The 25,963-nt window shown below is 38.2% G+C and overlaps 1 protein-coding gene across 6 annotated transcripts in view; it reads left to right on the forward strand.

The window, feature by feature from the left end:
• Nucleotides 1-25,963, forward strand: part of HECW1 (HECT, C2 and WW domain containing E3 ubiquitin protein ligase 1) — a 254,314-nt gene that overhangs the window by 98,903 nt on the left and 129,448 nt on the right. For all 6 annotated transcript variants that reach the window (XM_021531969.3, XM_021531967.3, XM_021531973.3 and 3 more), the window contains one exon: nt 6,127-6,234. In XM_021531969.3, coding sequence (XP_021387644.2) covers nt 6,127-6,234 — 108 coding nt within the window. The remainder of the gene's footprint in view (nt 1-6,126; nt 6,235-25,963) is intronic.

Below are 25,963 nucleotides of genomic sequence, written 5' to 3' on the forward strand. Positions count from 1 at the left end.
TACAGGCATCATTGCCAAGATTTAATAGAGTCTCTGTAATGGCTAGTCATTTGCTTTTTTGATTGTTGTTGGTGTCATGAAAAATGAGAATGTTATCTCCCAGCAGTAATTTGGAGAGTGCTGGAGTGGTAAAGAGTGATAAACGGCTCTGAAATAAGCTAGATGCTCAAAGATAAAAGTGTTTTGCTGAAAGTTGAGACTCCTTGGTTTTGAGAGTGACTGACAGGTCATTTGGGTTTAATGTGTAATTCTTTCTGCTTCAGGTTTGAAATCCACCATGCATTTCTAATGTACCTGGAGCAGTTTTACCTGTGGCCACCATCTTCTGTCCTCGGTGACCAAGAATTGTTCTAACTTTGCCAACTTACCCCCCATTTTATTACAGTTTATCTCCCTTTCTACTTTCTTTTCATCCTTCTCTTGACATGTGCCTCTTCTCCACTTGTTCACATTTCTCCCTCCCAATTTTTTTTTTCTCTAGCTGGGCAAGGGGCTAATTTTTTGTGTGATTAAAATGGAGCCATTCATGTGCTTGAAAAAAGCATGTGCAAAACTCTTAGATCAAGAATTGAACTTGTAGCACCAGTGAAGGATTAGGCCCTTGTTTTCCAGAACTCGTCTTCCTAGAAAGTTCTAGAAGGAGGGATGCTAATTGTAAATTACAATATATTAATTTCCTGCAGCAACAATTGGCAAATGAATTAACAGTGAAATTTCAACCCACACTGGAGCTTAATACATAGCAGCTGAAGTCAATGGAAATGTTCCTAACTATTATTTGTGATTTTTTTAATGTGGCATCTTTGTAAATAAGAAATTGGGATCTGCATCTTTGGTATATGTTTCTCATTAATAGTTTCTCTTATGCAGAATGATGACTTGTATTGTATTGATCTTTGGAAGACCGGCTTCCAAAGGGCTGGGTTTTACAATGCTAAAGAGAATTGCAATTGCAAGAGAAAACACCTTAATGACCTGATACAAATCACAGCAAGCTCAACTTGTGAATTGCAGAGGCTTTTGTCATAATTTTAAGTTTTTCTTCAAGTGATAGATTGGGTGGTAAGAGAATAAACATCAGAAATATGAAGATTATTTGTGGCATACCCCTTCTATTATTATTATTTTGCAAGACAACTTTATTTTATTGATACTTTATGAAGTACATGTCCTCTGAAGAACATCTGAGGGAGCTGGGGATGTTTAGCATGGAGGAGGCTTAGGAAAGATATTATCACTCCCTCTACCTGGAAGGAGGTTGTAGCCAGGTGAGGCCCAGCCTCTTCTCTCAGGCAGCCACCAATAGGATGAGAAAACACAGTCTCAAGCTGCTCCAGGAGAGGTTTAGGTTGGACATTAGGAGGAATTTCCTCATAGAAAGGGTGATTAGATATTGGAACGGGCTCCAGGGAACTGTCCCTGGAGGTGTTTAAGCAAAAACTGGACGTGGCACTCAGTGCCATGGAATAGTTTTCAAGGTGGTGTTAGGGCATAGGTTGGACTCAATGAACTCAGAGGTCTTTTCCCACCAGTAATTGATTCTGTGATTTATGAAATCTCTTTCCTGCAGCTTTCCATGCTAGTTGCGAAACAGATCAACAAGAGCTCAGCCTCTTTGTGCAGAAAACTATTTTTAAAATAATTTTGTTTATATTTTTATAATTTTTATATTTTAAAAATAACTATTGTTGTATGTCATAATACAGACATACATATTGACCGAAACCATTTTTCAATTTCAAATTAATGCAGATTTATTTAGCTGAAGACTAGAAATCCTTATGTAATTTCAGAAGTACAGTATTTCCTTCTCAAAAGGGACCAAGTCATGAAGTGTAGCTTTTATTTTTGTGCCATAATTGCATTACATTTACAGGAAGCAAATGATGTAATAAGTAGTGTTAAATAAAATTAGTGATTTATAAGAGACTGGAATACTGTATCCAGTTCAGGAACCTATCTGACATTGTATTTCTGTCTCATGTTAATTATTTGTTTCTTTGAAAGTAGCATATGTTATTCTAAATTTCATAGTTGTTAGTCTTTGACCATGTGAAAAGACAGGCTAGTCATATATATCAGCAAAATACAAAATTCTCAGTATGAGAAAGGGGAGTTTGTTTTTAATTTCTGCCTCCTAAGTAAAACAAAGCAAATGAAAAGCACCACTCAGATATTTGTAATTTAGGCTCCATCAATCTTTCTGAGGAAGATGTATTGACTATCTGATTGCTTCCCTGTGGAAATTTTAGACAAACTTTCAAATACCAAGGTCCTGTCTGTTTAGTGTAGCTGCTGACAGCACTTGAAGTCCTCATTATATTATTTACAGATCTTTTTGAGGGGTGGACTTTATCAACATTTTGCCTAATTCCTCTGAAGAACAGCATGCTTTTTGTCAATTGGATTCTGTCTTTCATCTGAAGGATAAGTTTCTTTAGTGGCCATGGTTCCTTATCTCTCTCTAGTGCTTGTGAAGTATATTGGGATGCTCAGCATGGAAGTGACAGCACAGAGTATTTTTAGCAGTAAAAGGCTGTGTTTGACAGTGTCTGGTTTGGTGAGGAGAAGCAGTCCATCAGATTGCTGCTGGTTCCCAAAGCACTTGCTGTCATTTGCTGCTAGTGTGCCTTGTCCCTCTGGCTGTTACTGGGATTCGGGCAGCCAGGCTCCAGGTCATGCATCACCTTCCTCATTTCCTCTAGGGCCCATGGGGGGTCTGTGGGACCTGCTGCTCCTGTCCCAACAAAGTCTTGTAGGTCTGCAGTCACCTCCCCTCTCAACCAAGAGGCAGCTGGCACTTCTGCATGCCCAAGGGATAGGGGGCCAGAGAGCAATGTCTGCTGGCTCCCCATCTTAGACACCCTCACCATCCCCAGCTCTAGCTCCAGGAGCAACTAATGATGTTCAAAGTGCAGCACATCCCAAATACTCCCCCATTTTCATCCTTAATTAGTAAGCTGTCTACTGCCCAGGGAAATGAAGCCACGGACCTAAGAGCAATTGCAAAGTGTCTGCTTTTTGGACAAGCAGGGCCAAACCCAAGCTATGCAGAGGAAGTAGATAGCTAGTTTAAAGGTTAATCGTATTTCAAAAGTAGAGGGAGGGAGATGCATTACAATGCTTCATTGGAAAAATGTCAAAAGGCATTAGATGCTGCCTGAAATATATGAAAGGGAACAGCATTAACTTTGCTCTTCATTTTGTGTGGAGGTGAAACAAAGTACTTCACCATTTACCTTTGGGAATTAAGACACAACATGTTTTAAAGGTCAGTTCCTTTGTTTTGGGGATTCTCAATAGAAACATGAAATAAAATTAGTTTTCCTTTGCACATACTCTTTCACCTTAGCATAACATACCATCTATATGCTTACCTATGGCATGAATGTTGATAAGTACATGCACATGTACATATGCCCTAAGCAGCATTGTATTTCACAGGCAAAATTGTCTTTGTCAACATGCTATATATGTAATGTGTGTGTTCAGGGAATAGCATGCCTGGAATAGTGTTACTTGCCAATTAAAACAGGTTGACCAGGCATATTCATACATTCCAGCCTCCTGATGAGTTTCAATTACTGCTATTTTTAACTTGCCAGAGGATATTTCTTTCTTATCTTTCACCTTCCAAAAACACATACATTTAAAAACTGGAAGAGCAAAACTTCCCTTTTGGACCTTCTAGAGATAAAATTTTTCTGGCTTAAAAATCCTAATGAACATAAATTTCTACTAGACTAAAAAATAATTTTTATTTCTTTGGAATTAGGGACTTATTTCTTTCAAAAGAGACAGACAGGGTTAAAACTGACTGTGAGAACAACCTACATATTGGATTTCTAAATCATGACATTTGTAAATATAAAAATTTGTTTTATACTTAAAAGCTTCACTGCTGCTATTCAGGTGCTCTACATATTGCAGAGCTCCATAAGCTCATATTAAATTATCCTTTCTGCTGTCTGAGCCTCTATTCCACCAGTGGCCACTGTCCATAAACTATGTGCAAATTACTAGCTCCATGTATGTATCCCTTCCCTGGGGACCTGCTTTTCTCTGGATAATTTCCATATGCCCATCTCTTGCCTCCATGGCAGGAGGCAGCATGCAGGTGTTACTCAGTGGGAGCAGCTTGTTCCAGATTTCCTATGGTCTCACCTGTCAGCTGTAACCATAGACTGGCTTGCTTGTCCTTCCCTTCTTATGGTCTTCTACCTTGGACATGCAGATGGATAGAGGCCCTTCTTTTCAGCCTGGTTTTCCAGGCTTCCTACACTTTTTCAACAAAATAGAGGAAGGGGTTTTCTGGAGTCATGCCCATTGGCTCAGCTTGCAATAGAGATGTGATTTCATTGGGGTATGGGCATATATCAGCATCTCTGTCAAATTAGAGGGGTTTTGTGTGGCAGAGTTCCCGCTGCCTTTGTGCCAGCTGTGGGAAGCAGCAACAGTGGAAGTGCCAGCTGGTCCCCACAGATATTGCCTATGAACACAGTATTTTAAAGCTGATTCTGGGCTCTCCTGTGCCACTAAACTCTGGCCTAAAATGTCTGCAGTTTCTTAAGCAAGACCATTGTGTCCAGCTCAGCTAAGCCTCATTAAGCAAGCATGGTATTTTATAAATGGTATATTTTGAAGAAAAGTAATTATCCATGCATCATCACAACATGGCCGGTGTTGGAGCATCTCCAGCAGCTTATAGAGACTAAATATGAGAAATAAACATCACAAGCGATGAAGCCAGTGAGCAGCATGCTGGGACTGGGGGATGCTCTCTCTACCCCATCAGGATGAGAGCCAGGCAGGGTTCCCAGGCTCCAGCTCAGTGCAAGATTTCAGTATATGCCAAAGCAAAAGGGACAGGCTTAAATCCTCTCACAAGTATATAATGTTCAGAATGATGTCCATGATCCATGATGATCTGTATCCAGGATGGTCCTTCACTTATGAATAAAGGTATTCTTAAGTAAACCAGTGCTCTGAGAGTAACAGTTGTGCACTTACCTGCTTTTTTTAGATATACATAATTTAGAATTTAAAAGAAGACACAATTAATAAATTACAAAGCAAGAATCATATCAGAGGATATTGCTATTGAAGGATTACAGCAGAGATGCACTTCAAAACAGAGCATGAAACACAGCTGGTGAAATAATTCCTGACAATTAGCCAGTCAGCAAAGGGAAAATTTATTGTAGATAGCATTGCTATTTGTAATTATTCATTGCAGTCGTTAATGATCTCATTAGAAGGAATTCTGTTGCAATCCCCCAAGAGAGTAACACCAAAGAGTTCAGTGTTGGTACTTACTCACCTTCCTCCTTTGAGAGCATAACTGTGTAGTGCCAATGGGACAATATTGACATCTGTGCTGCTTTCTTCTTTCAGTGAAAGTGAAAGTGTCATTTCCTTCAATCTAGTCTCCTTTATTAAAATATTGTGATAGTCTTTGGCTTTCTCAACTTTGTCTGTTGGGCTGCCTCTTCTGTTCTGGAGTTGGTCACACCATCCCTGTGTCCTGAGGCACAGTGTCCCTTGTATGGCATTATCTTTCTTTTCCTCTTGAAACAAAGCAAATTCTTCACAGTGCTTACAACTGAAGTATTTTAATGTCAGATTGAGTGGTTCACATTTTTTCTCACTTTTAATGCAGCTAATAATTAGCATAATTGTCTTCAGAAGTGAATCTCAGCACTCACCAAGGACTTCTGCTGTAGCAAGCAAGGCTGAGTTGGTTAAACCACATTTGTACAAATCTCTGTAAAAATTAAAACTGTTGTTATCACTGAGAGGAAGAGCCCAGGAGGTTGCTGACTGGTCTCTGCAGGTAGAGGTCATGGCTTTTCCTTTGTCAGAGCACAGATGTGAAATCCATTTCATCCCACTGAAGCTGGAGCAATGAGCCCATGGCCTAGCCAATCTTGGGTTGCTGCTTCAGTCACTTTGATTAAACTTTTAAATAACATAAATGAATGATAAATCTGTTTTCTCAACATGTCACGCCAAGCTCTCTAGTGGCTCTAAAATGTTCTGTCAAGCCAAAGGTGTGATTTTAGCCTGACTATGCTGTGCATGTGGTCATAGCAGGCACTTACTGAGACAAATCTTCTCTGTTTATAGATGAGGTCTTGTCAGAAAACTTTTTGGACTACAAGAACCGTGGCGTCAATGGCTCTCACCGTGGTCAAATTATTTGGAAGATTGATGCCAGCTCTTACTTTGTGGAGCGTAAGTATTTTTCCAATTCTACTATGATTTAATTCAATCACTCCAGAGTGAAAATTCAGCTAGTACTTTTGTTTTTATGATCTTATGTCCAAAACGTCCATTAGGAAAGGCCAAAAATGTTATCAAAATTGCTGAATGTGTTGATAGAAACTGAATAACTTGGTGGAATAGTAACCTACAGTTTCTGCAAGCAAATTTTGTGGGCACTGACTTAATTACTTTTTTATTTAATATTTTATGAATATGTGTTTTACTCAATTTGTTGTTATTTGGACTATACCATTAGTAATGAGCTGCATTAACTTTAATATGGTTTTAAGGAAAACAGGAAGTCAGGGGTATAATATCATTCCAGGAAGAATCACGTTGGCTTTTAATTGGAAAACTTCATGGTGCATCTGGCTTCTAGCAGACTCAGGTGAATTCAGAAGTTGAAATGGTCAAGTTCTGATTATCATCTATAATAATAAAAGTGTAACCATATGTAGTTGCATCGAGGTACATTGATTTCAAATTAATTGTTCCTCATTATATTAATATTTTATCCAGGGTACACTGAATTTGCTTCTGCAAAGTACTAGATTCCTTATACAGCAAGTTAATGTTTCCAGCCCTGACTGTCACATCTCCCTGACCATTCAAATCCTTCCTCTTTTCCATGAAATTTACCATGTGTTAGTGTAAATGCAATTTATAATCATCTTTAGATAGAAATAGGGTACTCAAAATACTGGAATGAAATCTGTAGCAAAACATCTGTGGTGAAAAAGCCACATACCTCCTTAAGGAGGAGTTAAGCATGAAGAAGAGTAGCATGAAGTAATTTCAGTTTTACAATTGAACTCACATTTCCAATTATCTGCCTTAGCCTCCTGGACATAATTCAGAAGTTTGGTAAAAGCATTTATAAATTGCTTGACAAGGTATATCTGTCTAAGACTGTCTATATTTGAGAACAGTCAAAGGAATCTTTGATATAACCTATATTTTAAACGGTTTGTAAAGGTCATGAGTTGTGCTTGTCCAATCTATGACTTTGATCTTAAATATCTGGTATCAGCAAGGGTGTTGCATGCAAATATTTTACAGCTGCTCAGTTTTAGAAGCAGGTTCTCTCTTTGCTGGTCTGTAATTCCTAATGTTAAACTGAGCATATTCTTCTAAAGAATTTAGGGATCTGCTCAAATGTCTACAGGACATAAAGAATGTTTATATTCAGTGTTTTGAAAAATACATAGATGGGAAACTGCTTAACATATAAGAACATGGGATTTTTTCAGTTATCCTGGTTTTGGGGCAGAAATTCATTAGAGGATGTAACATTTAAAGCAGGTTCTACTTTGCAGAGGCTTTGAGCCATGGTTACAAATTCATGAGACTGATCATACTTTCCTTTAGCTGTTACAGAACTGTGGGAAGGAGATAAAAAATCCCAGGCAGGGTATTTGAAGAGACTTCAGTAGCTTGGAATATTAAGGAAGGGCAAAAGTTTGACGAGACTGCTGGTAGCTTCCTTGGCTAATCCACAATACAAAACAAAGAGGCAAATGAGAATTGCTTAGGAGAAAGCCTCTTTAGGTGGGCCACCTTTCATTAAAGACTCAAATGCACAATGAATTATGTCAGCTTAATAGGTTGCCCCCATTAGCTGAGACACAGTAGCTGTTTTAATTGATTGCATGTACATTCTTCACTTGCCCTACTGTAAGAAAATGCAAATTAGCATAATTACTTCATTGATGCTTAGAACTAAGTTGTACTACACCATAGTTGGGCAACCCATGCTTGATGAGTTACTGCCTCTTGGTAATTTGTTATATTGCTATCAAGAGGTTGTGAACATCAGCCCTGAGATTTTGTACCAGTGTACTCATCAAGGACAAATAATTTCCCTGTCCAGAATTAAAAAAGGATAAAATGAAGTAGTCAGTAGTAAATAACAGCATGTGCAGGTACTCTGAGAGCTACTTGACTACTCAAGTGGGAAGTTAAAGCAGTGAAGAATGTTGATGTATGCTGTTGAATATCTGAAGGCATATTTGAGGATTCCTGCCCATTGCTGAGACTCACATATGAAGGCACACAGCTTTGCAGATGATTAAATGTTATGTTAAAAACTGCAGTGTCTGAAAGCCTTGTGTATTTTCTATCCAAAGAGAATGGTGTAAACCATCTTCCTTCAGACATTTATTTTTTTAGACAGAGATCATATCTCCCTTTTATGTTGCATAGCATAACATTTTCAGGGATCAGAGAGATACTGAAAATAAAACTCGGCTAAAAAATGTAGCTAAGGTGTGATAATTTATTTTCAAGGTATCTGTATTGTTTTCCCATACATTGTTTCAATCCTCTTAACTTACTATTGATTAGTCTTCCTGATTATAACATTAATTCTCAAAAAAAACCAGAGTATCTCACTTACAAAGGCAACTTTCAATTTCTGCTTTTTCTTTTTCTGTAGCTAATCATACTTTAGTATCATTTTACCACAGGAGTCAATATTGACTACTACACATTGCTTCAAAAAATATAATGGTATAAATTGCAGTGCTTGTCCTGGAGCTATGATAAAGGGCAGATCAGTGTATGACCAAATAAAGAATCAGCCTTACATAGAGAATTTAAAGATTTCAAGAATTTTAGGTACCCCATGCAGATTGGTTTGTACCCGGGCCTTGAAATATTAAAGGTTAAATATTTTTGGTGGTGCTATTATATGAGGCTTATTAAAGGGAGACCATGGGAATCATCCAGGCCAACCTCAGAAGCCAAAGCTTTTCTGTTATCAGTTAGACTGTAGGACTCCCCACAGCTTGTTTTTGTACCACATTTAAGGAAATTACCCTTATGCTGTGACCAGCCAGCCATCTGACAGCTTAAAAATAAATCTTTGAGCCTTTTTTTTTATTAAAGAGCTTTGTGGGGCAACTTGAAAAATAAGAGATTTAAAAGACTAGCTGATTTTCAACAGTGTAACTCTTATTAATATGAAAAAAAGAAGCATTAGAAATGAGGTCAAGTAAATAGAGGGTTATTACTCATTTCTATATTTTGACTGTGGAGGCATATATGTTTAGGAGCATTTTGTTCAAATGCAAATGAAATATGATGCTCTAATTATGTAACCTCTAGTCATTATACATAAACCCACTCTTTAGGTACTTAACAGATTGCTGACATCATATCACTGTAAATAGTGGCTCGCATGCAATAGGCAGGGATCTGGAATGGGAATGAGTGAAGGGAAGAGCCTCTAAAAGTTATTTTCTTCATGGCAACAGATTATCAGAATGAAATCTATCAAACACAGTTGTAATGATAATTACTGGCCAGATCCACAACGTACAGCATCAGACTAGAGAGGGATAGTGCACATGGGCAGAAGAAACCAGTAATATATTGAGAGAGATTTGTAAAAGTGTACAAGGACTGGAGAGATCCACAAAGCAAGATGTGGAAAGAAATGTCAACCATTTTCTTCCTTAATTGCACTTCTTGTATAAAACTGAAATTCTGCAATTTCAGATGCTGCTCTGTTGTTGAAGCTACACTTTCATGCTATTCTCAGTGGATTGCCCAGTCAAAATCTTTAAGGGTCCTTTTTTCAGGTATTTTAAAATCTCACCAGTTAAGAAAATGCTTTCTGTGAGTTCAATGACAAAGCAAAATTCTTGACTCTTTTTGGAACATGCTTCTGTGCTTTGGGAATATTTGGGCAAAATACATGTTGCTTTTGAATTTTCTAATAGCCTTCTGATTTAGACCATCTACAAAACCCTGTCAGTTTTCAAAACACAGATAATTTCTTAATGTGTACCTGTGCAGCATTTTCAGATGCCACAGACATTTAAAGTTTCCATTTGTTTTAGCAATATACTTTTTCACCTTGAAAAGGACTAGCACCTTTCCCAGAGAAAGGCTATGCCTTCCAACTTTGCATGTCACAAATTTACAACATAATGTTGCCAGATAGATACGTAATTGGTACGAGCCAGAGAGGGAATTGCTTCCAAATGCCAGCAGAACAGAACTCATCTCCTATTAATACTCAGCAAACAAAAAGCCTTAACAGCTGAAGAGGCAATGTTGTACTATGGCCAGCTTTGCATTTCTGCAGAAGTCTGGCAATTTGGGTTTTTCTGACAAGTCAGTGGTAAACAGTTACCACCCACTATAGCCATGAACTGGTCAGAGTTTGAGGAGAGGAAGGAGGAGTGAAGAGAGGCTCTATGCCACTAGGGATGTGAACCTTGTGTTAAGGCTTGGAGGGCACTGCAGTGAAAGAACCAGCCTATAATGGATTTTCCAGGAAAGGAAATACGCTCTGCTGCACTGCAATTTCTGGCATGCTTTTGGTTTACACAGCAATACAGAGAGTATCCAAGTGGCCATTTCACTGAGGTGTGTTGCAGCAGTATCCTACAAACATTGTAACAAACTAGCATATCCTTACAATGATGGGTAATGTTTGACACTGTTCAGAATTGCACTGAAGATAGCTAGATAGCTGGGACCCCTCGTAATCTACAGGCCTCTCTAAAGACTGTTCACTACCTGACAACCAAGAACCACTTCCAAGGGTAACCAGTCATCTGTGTTGCATTTTTATTTGAAAACTTATGGAGCAGTTGTTTGGTTAAATTTGTTGCTGTTGTTATGGATGAATATTTAAAAACAAAGAAGGATGACAGGCCCTAGCATAAAACAGAAATAACAGTCATTTATTCCTATTGGCTACAGGGCAAATAATGGTAAAAAAAAATGCAAATAAAGTCAGATATCTGAGACATCCTGGTACATCTTCAGATAGAAGATGTATATTCAATGTTATGGTCTATATATGCTGTATATATGTGCATTTATGGAGTATGTTCAGAAATGTCCCCAAACTGGCAGCCTTTTCATCTGGGGCTCTCTAGAAAATATCTTTAGAAAGCTGATATAAAGGCTGCCTTCAAAGTACAAATAATTGAAGGATGTTCCAGCTTTGAATATTTCCAAATAAATGAGGCACATCCATGTCAATAAAATCTTTAATGAAGCCAGAGTATTTACAAATTTTTCCTTTTTATGGACAGATTGTTGACAAGTCCAGCCTACTGAAATAATTTCCTGTCTCCATTTTCATAACACAATGTCTCTCAAATCATATGCTCTTCATTTCATGAAAGAGTAGATGAGAAGCAGAAATATAGATAATGCTGTTGAAGTCCAGCCTGATGTAACTTTTGTCATGACCTGCAGTCATTCTGCTTTACTTTAAACTTCTTGAGTCCAGAGACAGTAAAAACTAGAGCAGTACAGTGTGAAGATGATTTAGAAGCAAAACGGTTAAAGGTGTTAGGGAAGAAAAAACAGATATGAAGTAATAATAGAGACATGTGGCTGAAAAGGTGTAACTATTGCTTTTCTGTCCCCCAAGGAAGACATAGCATTGTTTTATGGTTCTTTCTCTTTAGCTCTTTGCACATCTATTAGTCTTAATGATTCTGTTTGGTTGTCTTCCACCCTAAACACAGTTTTTAAATTCCTTGTACTTTTCCTCAGCCTGTTATTCTGATAGTAGTTTAATACTCATACTTAAGCCAAGCTTAGCTTTGGGAAGTTGAGCAGAGTCTGAAACCACATGTTGAGATTCCTTAAGAACCCTATGCTTGGGATCCTTTAGGATCCTTTAATCTTTGCCTTAACTGCATTTCTTGTTAGTTCTCCTCATACAAATTCTGTCTGTGCCTGGATTGTAGGCATCGGCTTATCATAAATGGAAACATGCGTCAATCCACACAAGGCACTAGACCACCATTTCTCAGCTTCTGGTTTCACTATAGTAGCTTAATCAAGAGACTTGCAGATTGGGTTTTTCTCAGTCTTTCTCTCCCTTTCCACAACTTGTTTCAACACTTGGAGATCACAGCTGTTTGTGTTTTCATTCGCAACAGGGAAGGAGATGTCTGTGTTGTGGCATCTATGCTTGGTGACACCACGCTGGGGCACCTGGCTGGTCCCCACACTACCAGCCCCATGCTTTTCATGGCAGTGCTTAAAGAAATTATAAGGACTTTGCTTGGTCAAAGCTAAGACTGAAGTGAGAGTTTTGATAGGTTAGTTATGGGAGTTTCAGAATGCTTTGAATGAGAAATAATGCTTCATTTTAGGCATGTATGTCAGAGCAAGTCATTCTTCACTAAGCCCTAGTTCCCTGTCACAGAGACCTCAGTTTAGATGAACTCTTCCCAGCCACTTAAACAAGCAAAGGCATTGTATTAATGCTTTAGAGGCCGTACATCAACTAATTCCCAAAGAAGTGGTCATGAAGATGCAGTAAAATGTAACTGAAGTTTTAGTTCAAGTCTGGAGGAATCTAACTGTATGTGCCAAGTTTTGAAAGTATGGGTTCACTTATGTGTTCATTTGGTCTTCCAGCAGTATCGTCAGCCAAATTGTATTTGCTTTAAATTCAGAACTTTTGCATATGTCATGTGTTTTCTGCTTTACCTTTGGTATCAACCAGTATACCACTGAGCCTATCATTCACTTGAGGAAATGAAGAGAGATTCCTGAAATGCAGTAGTGCAGCTAGTAGCTGGCTTTTTCTCATCTAACCTAGTGTTTGATAAATGCGTGAACTGATAGCTATTGTTTTGCTGCTTTGAACTTTGGATGTGCAGTATTCTGCACAATGGGTGCTAAAGTAATGTGATTTATTATAATGGATCACTATAACTTAGATAGTGTTATTTTGTCATTGATAATCTTTCTACTATTGACAGTAAAATATTACGGTGTCACCTCCAACTCACAAATCAGTTAGTCTTTGCCACTGTTAAATGCTTCTGGAAAGTTTTTTCAGATAATGCTGTCTAGGGATTTGGTGGAATTGCACTGGAAGACAGATCTCCTCTCTTTGCTTCATTGCACCCTATGTTCTCCCCTTGGATATTTCATGCGGTGTGTTTCTGAAGTTGCTGCAAGCCAAGTGAGATGAATTCTGTAAGAATTGCTTGCATGCAGCCCATGTGCCATCAGCTCCAGAAACCTTTGTGGACCACCACATACAGATTGCCTGGTGCGGGCTTTGGCCCACATGGTTTTATTTCTGTGGAAAAACAGAAGAGAAATGCAATGGGCTTGTCAAGGAGATGTAATTGGAAGGGTATCAGCACAGGCATCAAAAGGTCATATTTATTCCAAAAGAGCACCAAGATACTGAGCTTTGTTTCCATTTTCTTAATAAATAAATCAAAATGTAAAAGTACTGCATTCAGGAGATCAGTGTTAATAATTTACCATTTCTAATTTTGAAGAATTTTACAGTTGTGGTTTTTTTTGGTAATCCTATTAATTCACATTGTGAAAGTAATGGATCAAAACATAACTGGAAGCCTAAGTATTAAAGATAATTTTTTTCTCAGTCTATACAGGCAGAGAGTTTGTTTTACATCTTCATGCTTTCTTTTAGAAATACTCTTAAATATCTCTCTGCAGCAGTAAACATCTCAAGGTCTCTTCTTAAATGTCCAGCAGAACATGGGAAAATTTCAGTATAAAGGGAGATAAATCCCTTCACCTAATTCAGAAACTTGTTTGTAACCCTACTATCTTATTGCCTGATTTCAGGCAGCCATTCTGTTTCTTATGCCTTCTAGTAGTTATGGCAATATTTATTCAACTCATACAACAGTGTTTGGATAGTTTTATTAGACAGACAAAGCTTACTTTGCCTCTTATGAGGAAGGCAGAATTATATTTGTGGTGTAGTGCTATAGTAGCTCCTCTTGCTTCTGAAATAGTGCACCTGCAATGCAGGAAACCTTTTGATAATTGTTTTTTCTTGTTAACTAGGCAGTAAATATAACACGATTGTTACCTTACTCCTGGTCCAAGGTTTCCTGCTATAGGGACTGCCAGATGTCAAGAACATAATGTATACCTAGAGTAGACTTATCTCAGAGAATGGAAGGGATTTATTCAGCAGGGATGAATTAACGGTCTCCTTGCAGGGTTTAAACACTTCTGCCCAGCAGAAACATCTTTCTGCAAGATCTTTTATATTGGTAATAAGATCTTGATGGCCTCAGACAAATAGTGGTTTATATTTTCAAACTCTTCTCCAACTCTTTCAATACTTTAGATGTTCATTTTACTCAATCAGTAGCTGGTATAATTTCCTCCCATATCTCAGTGCTAATAGCTTTTACAATTAAAAAACAAAGCAAAACAAAAAACCACTACCAATCTCGAAATAGATAGTTTTGCTGTAATTGTTTACTTAATTATATAACATAAGGATATTTCTTTCTGTCTTTCCCTTTCATTAAATTACTTATGTTAATTTCATTATACATTCTCTCATTAAATGTTGTCCAGCCTGTGGATTTTTTCCAGGTCTCTTTTACCAAAACCACTCATTGCTACAGTGATACTTTCAAGAGTAGACAGCAGAGTTTATTCCAAACCCTTCCTTTTTTTCTGGCAGCAGAGCTTGTGTGCCTGGCAGGTACTTGGTCACTTCTGAAGCAGTAGGAAGCAGAGATGTAGGAAGTGACTTGTTTACCCCCATGGGGTGAACTGTCATAGCTCACTTGTAGCTCTAGACTCACTCCTGAGAGTAAGAGCTACAGATCTCATTGCTTCTTACTCTGAGGCCATTTTAAGGCAGCTTTCAATTATGAAACTGCATGTACTAATAATCTCACTTCCTCTTAATGGTCCCTTTGCACTTTAATGAAGATATTCATACCACTGTTCAATGATCTTGGGTTGTCTTGTCAGAGCAGATTGCTCTAGATTCTGACCCTAAATGTAAATGTGTCTTGGGCTCCAAATCTAAAAGTAGAAAGTAGTATTTAATTTTCAAAGATGATCTTTTTCTACGCCTCTCAGTTTAGTTTTTATTCCTGACTCATTTCTTTGTCATGTCTAGGATACTTTACAAGTTCAACAGTGATTTTCTTTCATTGGAAGATCCAAAGAGGCAATATTAAAGAAACAATAAAAAATATTTTTTAAGAGAAAATAATTTACACCATAAGAAACAACATTGATTTTGATTGTTAAGTACATTGCTGCAATGTTCCAAACATGAAGTGTAGCTGGGGTTAGAAATAAGATGAGCTATGCATGTGTATCAGAATTTGAGCTGTGAATGTAGTTGTTGGAATTTTCAAATAGTGTTCCCTCCGACACAGACATCTGGATGGCAGAAATTCAAAAGCAGCAAAGTAGGGAATGCAAACACAAGGGTGTAAAAAGATGAATAAATGTGCAATCTTTTTGATTTAGAAGAGCGCCAGAGAGCTTTCCCAGGCAGTTCCTAAGTAAGGGCTCTAGGCTTCTGAGTGTCCTGGGAGGGGAAGCAGCTTTTGGTGCAGCCTTCATCTCTTGGACACGTCTCTCTTCTGTCTCTGGCTTAAAAATATCAATCTACAAACAGAAAAGTTTCTTAACACTTCCATCATCTAACACAGGTATTACAGGTGTGTGAATGCAGTTCTACTTCTCTTTCCTACTCCATTAAAGTAAACCTACATTTGGAACACTTCAAGGTCTCTCATACGCTTGTAGAGATTTCAGCCTTGGTTTGTCTTCCTAATAACTTGCTGTTGATGCAAGTTGCTGAGCAGTACTTCCTGAAGGTAAAATATCACTTCATAATCTGGTGGCCCTGTGTTGCTCCAGAGATACCTGGGAAGTCACAAAAACTGGCATGTGATTAATCTCCAGGCAAGATTTCCAGGCAACACTTGGACAGCAGATTTGCCAAAAATGATATGCCTACAGTGAATTAAAATAGTCTGCCTGCTTGAGTGCTAGACAAGATATAGGGGTTTAAATTATCTATCTAAAACAGAATACAAGTGCAATAGTAAGATTTTGTTTTACAAGAAGGAATCGTCCTTGCCTCCTGAGGTGTATTAGTTTTTACCTTTGAACCTCTACAGTATGTGTTAGTCTGAGAGCTCCAAGAAGTGTCTTTTTCTTGTTCCTATCAATAAAGGTGCTCCACCTGAGGTGGAATGAGCCAGCCATACTCACTTAGAGAACATCAAGAAAAAATATTTTCTTTCTTTGGTTTGTCACTGTGGTGTCTTATGGTCATAGGGAGAGACAAAACTCCTTCCCTCCACTTTCTAGGATTTCTTAATTTACATATAAGTGATATTTGTAATTAGTATGCATCTGGATTCAGGCTTTCAAATGTTTTCCTGTTTACAGGATATTATGGTAAGCTTTATTAGCTTCCTGTGAAGAGTCTTAAATCTTCATGGCTAATAGAGACACCATTTTCTCTCTGTGAGCAGCATGAAGTCTTATTCATGGTATGTCAAAAATGTGTAATATATTTTGATATCGGTATACTTTGACTTTATCCTTGATTTTCTTATTTTATCTGTCCCCTCCTTATATTTTGGAAAATTCACCATGTATGTGTTTGTATGTAAAAGAAAAAAAAAATATTATATATATAAAGATATATATATATACTTTTATATATATATATAAGTTGGATTGTAGGGGCTCAGTTCAGGGACAGCCACGGCAGAGTCAGATGTGGTGCTTAAGATGAGTTAGTTGTCTGTGTTGGCGCTCAGTCAGAAGTCATCTCTCACCACCACAACATTTTTAGAGTGGCTGATTTGTAATCAGTTTTAATTACTGGATTGCTTGCTCCAAGCCTGGTAGTTCAGATCATCTCTGTGTGCTTTTCCTGAAAGCCCTGGTAAGTTAGTAGGCTAATGCAAACAAACATTTAGGGCTCAATCAGCTGACATTACATAGAAACTTAAAATATCTGGGGTGCAGTTGTGAGAAAGCCTCTGACTTGGGTTTTTTGTTTATCACATTCTGGTGCAGAGGGAATTTTTATGTGGGTTCATGCAGCTTTTCTATTAAAATTTTTCTTTAACGTTTGAGGGAAAGAAAATGAAACATAGCCATAGGCATCTCAGCTGCAAGTACGTTGATTTCCTTTTCTGTAGAGTAGAAGGCAATGGAGCAGAGATCAACCCAATTTCACACGATTTCTACCTCAGAAAGGTAGTGGGTTCATAGGCAGAGTCAATTCAAACTGAAATCTTAGTTTAAAGCCTTACCCTGGAAACTCATGCTACAAAAACTCATGATACAAAACATTTTTTGAAAATGTTGACAAGACTGTCAGTACTGTTTGTTAAGACCCCCTTGTACTTGCTCAGTAGCAGAACAAAGCTTTTTTGTCCCTAGTGGGCTGTGCTGTGCATGTCATACACCACCATCAGGTGGTGAATGTGTCTGGGGAAGGCACAGGGATTAAACCACTGTTGGTTGGTGCAGTGTTTGTCTTTCAACAGGTGTGAGCAGCTATCCAGAAGGGGCTTCCAGATGTTACCTAGTACATCTCTTTCAAAAGATCCTATCTCTAGTTGTATCAGAAACTCTTCGCAATGCTCAAAATAGTGAGAAGTGTGACAATGTACAAATGTAATAATGTACACCCATGTCTTTCAGTGGGATTTGAGCTAATTCACATTATATTGCAACTGGAACAGGCTTAAGAAAGACAAAAATTAAACAGGAGAAGGCACATGGTCTTTCTGAGCAGCTCAGTGGACAGCAGGATCTAAAGTTCTCCAGAATTCGGAGAATGAAATCCTGCCCTGCTGTAGTCAAGAGAACTAGATGTTAATTTAAACAGTATAAGGATTTTAGCCAGAAGTGACAGAATTTGCTGCTTAAATTATTAACTCTTTCCCCAGTATATATTTATGGAAAAGCATGAAAAATTAATATAGTTCCCTTTTTCTGTTTGCATTTTTACAAGAAGAAAAAATAACTAAATAAATTGCTAATGGGATGAGTTTTTTATGGTAGTTTAAGGCCAGCACATGGGTGTCTTCTAACTGAGGTGTGAAACCATGAAAACTGGGTTAATAATGAACCCCTGACACAGCCTAAACAGTAGCACTGCTAGCAGGCACTTCTGTAATTACTTTTTCTCTGTGAAGTGTGCTGAGCTTCTACAACAAATTTAAAATCTCATATTGTGCTTTCTTCTGTTAGAAAATGACTCAATGAAAGCCTTTTATATATATATATAATATGTACAAAGATTAAAGTTTTGCCTCTGAGCTAGCCCATCTATATTTTGTTAAGTTTGGAAAATAGAATCTGGTTTTGCTTTAGCAGATCTATTTCATTTTCTAAATTTCATAAATTTGTTGTATTTGTGATGCAATGAAATGTCAAGTAATACTTCTGTGACGTGCATAATTTTTTTTTAGCTGTCCTATGCATGATATGTGCTGTGAAATAGAAATCCAGTTGGTAGAGCATTTAGCAGATCTTACCTGGCTATTTTCAAACAGAAGGATTGCAGGAGCTTTATAAATATTTTTTGAGAAGGGCAGTAGGACTGAGTGGCATGTGGATGTGCAAGGAACACATTACAACTGAGATGTCTGTTTCCTTTGGAAGGAAAATGAGAAGAGGTAGGTGTGGTCTCTGTCCACCGAATCCCACTGAGTAGGAGTTTTACTGTTGGCTTTAACAAGATGAATAAGACTTTTGACAGGTAGTGAGGAAGAGGGGTGCAGTCTAGATTCTGGGAAATATTTAAAAGGATAAAAATCTGTAAGCAGTTTTTGTCGAGCGGTGAACTAAAAGTTACTTAGTCCTTCAGAACACTTTAATTTTAGAAACCACATCTTGTCAAGACTGACATAAAGACTCCTGCATGCTGGCAGCTGATTCAAAGTAGCATCTGCCAGCCTTCTCTTAGGTCATGACTGTCAATTTATGATAGGTATATTCTCCAAGCCAGCAGAGAGGTTGAAAAATGAACCATCAAAACTGTGAAAGAACAATACTGAAAATACTTCTGCCTCCTTTGGAATCTTATGGGGGCACTCAGCAGCTGTAAGTCCACAACAGCACTATACAGATGGACAGTGTACTTGCACATATGTATGCTTCCATTGTGAGACCAAATTGACATGGTAAAAAATTCATATTTTATGCTGGTCTTTTGCTTGGAGGTAAATTTGTTCATCTTCTGAGTCTGCTTGAGACTTCAGATTTGGAATACAAGTGTACTAGTAAAGGATTTCTAATTGAAAACAAAAAGGCTGAGTATTTTGTGTGCATGAACTAGGATGGATCCTTTAGTTTAGATGAGGTGCTGTCAGTTTATAGCAAGTGAGTTTGTTTGGTTTTCAGACTAGAAATTCCCAGAGATGTCAGAGGGGAAAACCAAACCCACAGGGCTATCTATTGCAAACCCACCCTGGAATTGTTATCTCTCTTCTTAAAAATGAAATCTCAGACCAGGAGGACAGCTTGTTCCTCTCCTGTGGTCTCAGAACTTCATTCTTGGCTCTGTTTAATACCCTTTCTTTTTCTGCTCTCAATACTCCCAAAAAAGACATGTTTGCTGGTGATAATTAGTAAGAATGATACTTGCATTTAAAACATGGTTTTTGCAGATTCTGTTTTGACCTCGTGAGTGAATGAAAACCTGCAAGTACTTTGTGTGACCTTCTTGGCATTGTGAGTTTTAAATAGACAAACTGTGTTTTTAAATAGACAAACTACAGAATCATGGATGGGGTGTGGCCTGGCTGTGTTTTTGAGCATCTCAACAAATGAGATTGGTTTCAAGAGACAGTTACAACTACAATTCCCCTGATGGTGATGAAACCCCACCAGATGATGTAAAGGAGCTCTTTGGTTACTGCAACTGCAGTACGTTAGGTAGAAAGAACAGACCAAGCTTGTGTAGCAGTGCATCTGTTACTGTTATTGAATTAGTTGTCCATGGCCATTTTCTCTCCTTCCATAGTCGTTTTTTCCCCTCTGTGTGTTGGCTATAAGCACCTACAGCCAGAGAGTTAGACCAGTAAATTTCAGTCTCACTTTCCTTTCCTTCCTTTTTTTCTTTGTCATTACTAGGCAAAGTGCCTAATACAGTTCAAATGCCTTGCTCTCTCAGCAGGATCTGTAATACCAAGAATGCCAGGGTTACAGCCTAGAAGATTTTAACCTATTGGTGACTTAAGGGAAAATAAGTGTAAGGCAGATTCGAACAAACAAATACTTTAAAAGAAATTGGGAATGTAGATTTCAATTTTAGTGTGACTTGACTGATTACAGCTTAAGAAATAAGTAGAGGTAAATCCTGTGATGACCTGCTTAATCCAATCCAATCCGCTCAGATCAGTAGAGAAGTGTATATGTAGTGCCTCACCTCTAGAGAGGCAGACTGACCACCTGCACCATATCCCTGGTGGGAATTTATCTGTCATTGAGCTGCTGTTTTCCCAGGTGTTAATACACTTGCTAGGGCCTCTACCAAATGTGTCCATGAGCATTGCTTTGCAGCAGAGAATACTATTCTCCTGTCCCTGAAGATCTGCCATGTTGCTGTGAAAACTGACTTATGGAAGGTTAGCAAACATTTGTATTCTTCTCTCCTTGGTCTGGGTTGCCAGAAGTATAATTTCCTCTGTGTTAAAGAGGAGGAAATTATGTTGGGAAAGAGTGAGACTACTGCAGGAAGTCAGTGGCAGAGGTTTGAACAAAGTCCAGGTTCCCTAGTGTTGGAGCATCTTATCTGAATGCTCAGTGTGTTTCTGCCAGAGATGGCAAAGCAGCCCAGGTTCTGCAGGACACTTGAAATCTTCAGCCCTGCCTCAGACAAAGGAAGCTGGCATCTGCCCTACAGACTGTGAGGAAAAAACAGAGTGTTTTCCTTTTCCAATGTTGCTGCATATAGGGTATAGAATGTCTCACTTGGGGGTCACTAGAAGGCAGGACTTTGAGTGTCAAGATTAGGACTGTCATATTTTTATGTACTTAACTGGCAAATTAGGGTGAAAATGTATATGAAATACAATTAGGTATAAATTAGCAATAGTGCACATTACAAATATGCAGATGATTCAAAGGAAACTTTTACTAGAATCATCTTTTCTCTACTATTACTTCCTTTTTTCAGATGTCCCTTGCCTCAGCTTTGGATCTTGTCAAGGTACTCTGAAAGCTCTTTTATGAAAAAATGTGTTTTAAAAATAGTCTATGTTATCTGAAGTCTTGACTGTGTAGTCATCTCACCATGTGTTGCCATATAACAGCTATTGGATCTTGCTCAGTCTCTTGATGATTTACACTGGCATTTCTTTTTCACAGTGCAGCAAATCCCTTGGAAGTTAAGCATGGTGTGGTTGGAGACCTTAGCCTTTACTATAAAAAAATTAATAATATTTCCCATCTGTGTGACTGCAGCAATTTCAGCTTGGATGGGCTTGAGTGAGACAGGAGGTGCTGTCTTTGGGATGGCAGCTCTGAAAGCTTTGGTTGGTGTTGTCAGCGCTGCCAGTGGAGCAAATGTCTGCAGCTCGCACTGCCGGGATCCTGAACCTTCACCAGCAGTGAAGTGCAGAGTCAGAGGGAATGCACAGCCACCAGGCACACACCTTCTGGGGACAGACAGGCTGGCATCTGTGTATGGCCTTGTCATCAGTAGGAACTAACAATGATTTGGAGACCAATTTTGGCAATCTCCCAATGTACTTCTTGATATATTTTGCCAGAGAAGGAAGCCTTTGCAGACTTCTTAGTCTGCATTATCTTGCTTGTGCTGCTTAGGATTCTTTGTCCCCTTATTTGTTGAAATTTCCATTCCTTTTTACTTCAACATATGTTAGAAGATAGCAAATTTTTAACCTGCATAAATGCAGCATCTATTTCATAGTAACTTTTCACCTACAGTTCCCTGTTTTTATTGAACTTGAAAGCAAATGCACTCATCCAATATGCTCAGCATTAGATTCGCTGGTCTTTTTACAGTCAGAGTATTTTATCTTGCCCTTCAACCTACTGTAACCAATTTGTAACCCCTTCTTTTACCAGTATCAGGTGAAATACTTTTGGAATTGATGGAATTTAAAACATTATGTTTCATTTTGTGGCTATAGAAATTTTCTTCCCTAATTATTAGACATTAAATAAATGGTGAACAGAAGCTGGTATTTTAGAAAAGAAAAAACATAATGTTGAAATAGGATATTACAGAAGGAGCTCTAAATTAAGTCGAAATAACAGGTATAATACCGCTTTCCTATCAGCCTTTTCATCTTTTTCTTCTTGATAATTTGTGCTTTGTCTTATAAATTCCCAGGGAAATTAACAATAGGCACCATAGCAGTGGCACCTAATCAAAAAGCCCTTGTGAAAAGGAGTTTTCTGAATGGGCAAGGTGCCACATGTGGGCCATCTCAAAGAGTGGTACACAGGAGAGGAGCTCTGCTTTAAAGAAATAAGGCCAGGGTTTTTTCCACTATACCTAGATTGCAGCATAGCATTTGCAAAAGCATCACACTGAGTTTTTTTCACCATCCAGTGTCATGGCTCAAGGCTCTGTGTGATGTGACCATGCTTTCTCTACCAGTGGTTTCTAAGCAAATGGAAGGCATATAGGCCCTGTTGTTGTAAAGCAAAGTATATTTAAGGCTAAAAAGAGAACAGAGGGAAAATACCCATACCTCAGCAGCATAGCTGGCACAAAGCTTTCATTCAAGGCTCATGGTTCTGAGTGGGTGAACTCAATTAATTATTAATGGTTCAGCTGTGTAAACAGGAGAATGACTCTTGTGTTGTGAAGACACAGAAGTCTCTTTTCTTCTGTTTAGTTAATGCTTACAGGACCTGCACAGGTAAGTCTTTGGTGTACTAAGAAAAAAAACTCAAAGCACAAATGTTTTTCAGAACAACTGAACTTTGGGAAATTTTGGTCACTGGGTAATTACATTGCAGGGCTGTTAATCTCACCCTATATTTAATAAAGTAAGAAGTATTTAGTGTTAGAGTTAAATATTGTCTGTTGCTGTTCATTTCCTTTTTGTAAAGAAGGAAAAAAGTAATGTGAAAAGGAATAAAATGTTTTCGAGATGGTGAAACCAGGAACTGGTGTGCCAATGATGTCAAGCTCTACTGCATTGTGATCATGCTGTGACTGTCTTCTGCCTTCAGTAGAGTTACAGTGCCAAAACTCAGGTGCAACTGCCCTCATTTTCTCCTCACACTGAGTAAACCTGTTACATGCCTTGCCAATAAGACCAGATTATTCCAAGATGTGCATGCCTCCCCTTGTGTTGCTTTGTTGTACAATTTTCGTGACTTTAATGCTGCAGCCTGAACGACTGGCCTTCATTTTGGTCTTCTGTATTTTAAAAATTATGCTCTTCCAAAACTGTCTGCAAGTAGTCCTACTCTGAGTTAGAGTCCAGAAAGGGAATAGTGTGAATTGTCATACTTGCTATGGCATCCTTCTGGGGACACATAAACCATTACTGCCTGTCTAAGAGAGTATCACAGTATCTTTTTTTATTCTTCTCTGTGAGCTCTTATTTCAATCAAAAGGAGCATTTTGATGACTTCTTTCATTTGTATTAGTGTGTTTGTACTATGATAGCAATGAACAGTCTTTCCCTTAGTCACTCAAAATTAGTTCTTTAATTTGATGGTTAGAAGTAGCAGCAGCGAAAAATAACATGCTTAGTGTAGTGAGTAACTGAAACCATTTGATCATTGGAAAGCTTCTTCTACAAGCATTTTGAATATTCATTCCACCATCTTCTTAAATTGACCATTTTTACTTCATTTTCATGGAAATACTAGGCTAAAATGTATTTAGATAAGAATAGAGACAAGGAAAGTGTGCATATTGAATTATGATAAGGGTATTAAAATAGAAAAGCAGCCCTTATTATGGTATTGCAGGTAATGGTGCTAAGGTCTCGGATTCTCTTTTACATCAAGTGCAAAGGATTTTTTCTGGGTAACATTCACATCTTGTTGCTCAATGATTTGATTGTCAGACTTCCTTTGTGTACTGCTTGCCACATGCTTGACTGATTGTAATAGCTCCCAATCAGTGAGAACACTGCGTTTAAATATTGGCTGCTAAAAACATAAACTGTTGTTCTAAGGCATTCTTATAGTGACTGAACAGATATTAGAAATGTGAATAGATAGTGCTTCTGACTGGCAGAGTTGGCAGTAATGAGAAAGGAGGTAGCAGGTAAGAGGACCTGGGGGAAAGATGAACACACAGGATGGTTTGTTTTGGCACTGGTCTTCAAAGGTAACTTTCTTGGTGGAAAAAAAGAAAGACTGACTCAAGGGAATGTTCTGTTTCTAAGGTGAAATTCAGTTATCCTTCTCAGACTGTGATTAAAGACCAGCTCAACAAGTGCCATAGCAGGTGCTACTAATGTAAATGAAGACATGAATCTTCCCTGATTTCCTCCCTAATTGGCCAGGTTCAGAGTTGCAAGGTATCCCTTCTCATGTTGTCCTCTGCCATCACAAAGCAAGCACTGGGTAAAGTTATGGTTTATGCCTTCCTAAATGCTAATTGTTGATTATAAAGCTGATATAATTTTCTGCTTCTAAAAGTCTAAAGGTACACCCATGTTTTGAGATCAAGGAGTATGAAAACGTGTTGTGATGGAGAGGGCTGTTTTTGAGGCACTTGGCTTCTGAAGTTCATGCCTTATCTCTTGCTCATGGCTGTGCCTGAAGGTATAATCCAGTCATTGTATTTAATTAAGACTTTAAACTACAATTGGCCTGACAAAAGCAAAGAACTGATGGTTCACAGGCACCTGCTCTACAAGGCAGTTACCTTAAGGCAGACATAATACCTGAAAGCCTAAAGGAGATATTGCAATAGGGGCTATGGATAAGAGCTTGCTTCATCCGGGACATACCAGTGGCCGCACATCCAAGTGAAGAGAGGGAAGAGGTCCCCAGCTCTGCCCATCCCTCCTCTTTTGTGGAGCTGTGCATTACTGTATAGAGTTTATACTGTTGCCATCTCTGAGTCACCCTCATAGTGCTTCTGATGACACTCTGAATGAAGCTCAGGGTGTCAGTGTATACTCATTTTCTGTCTGTTTATCTTGTAGTTTAATATATACTGGTGTAAATTAAAACATAGACACTAAATTTCCAGTTCAGATTATTTTCCTGTATATGTCAGTGACTCTAATGCCACTACTACAGTGAAATAGATGGCTTTCTGCATGGGAGGCAGAAAGGGCTCATTTCCAGTATGCTGAAGGCGTAGAGATTTTTTGTTTACTATTCAATTTTGATAAAGAACTGTTGAGTCCATTGTAACCAAGATGATGGGACATTTTAAAACAAACGTGTTGTTTAAAAAACTTAGTCTGTTGTAATTGTTGCATTTCAGAAGTAATTTTAGATCATCTCCCCCAAATAAGATGAACCATGTGTTAGGGTTTGCCTGCAATGTTGACTTTCATGCAACGTGCATGAATGGTAAGGGCCAGAGAGCATGTTATTCAGTTACTATGGACTCAACAATCACACAGTTAAAGTACTTTGATGTTTGCAAGTTTTTCTCAATAGATTGCCTGTTTGCTAATGCTTATGATTAAAAAGTCATCCTTAAGCTGATTTACATAAAAACATTAGACACCTGTAGGCTCCGGAATTTCATTAAAGTCTCAGTCTTAGTTCAGCCCTTGTAATTTGCTGTTTGCAATGACTAAAATGTATCTCTCAAACAGTCTTTCCTTCTCCTAATCAAAGATAGGTAAGTTGTTCCAAACCTCCCATGCCCAACTCTCATTTACCCAAACTGGTGCCTATCAGTCCTTTCTACAGTCTATAAAGGCAGAACACATAGCTATCACTGTTGGGTAAACTGCAAATAAATAGATGA

The sequence above is a fragment of the Lonchura striata genome, chromosome 1 (genome assembly GCF_046129695.1).
Source record: "Lonchura striata isolate bLonStr1 chromosome 1, bLonStr1.mat, whole genome shotgun sequence".
Classification (NCBI taxonomy): Eukaryota; Metazoa; Chordata; class Aves; order Passeriformes; family Estrildidae; genus Lonchura; species Lonchura striata.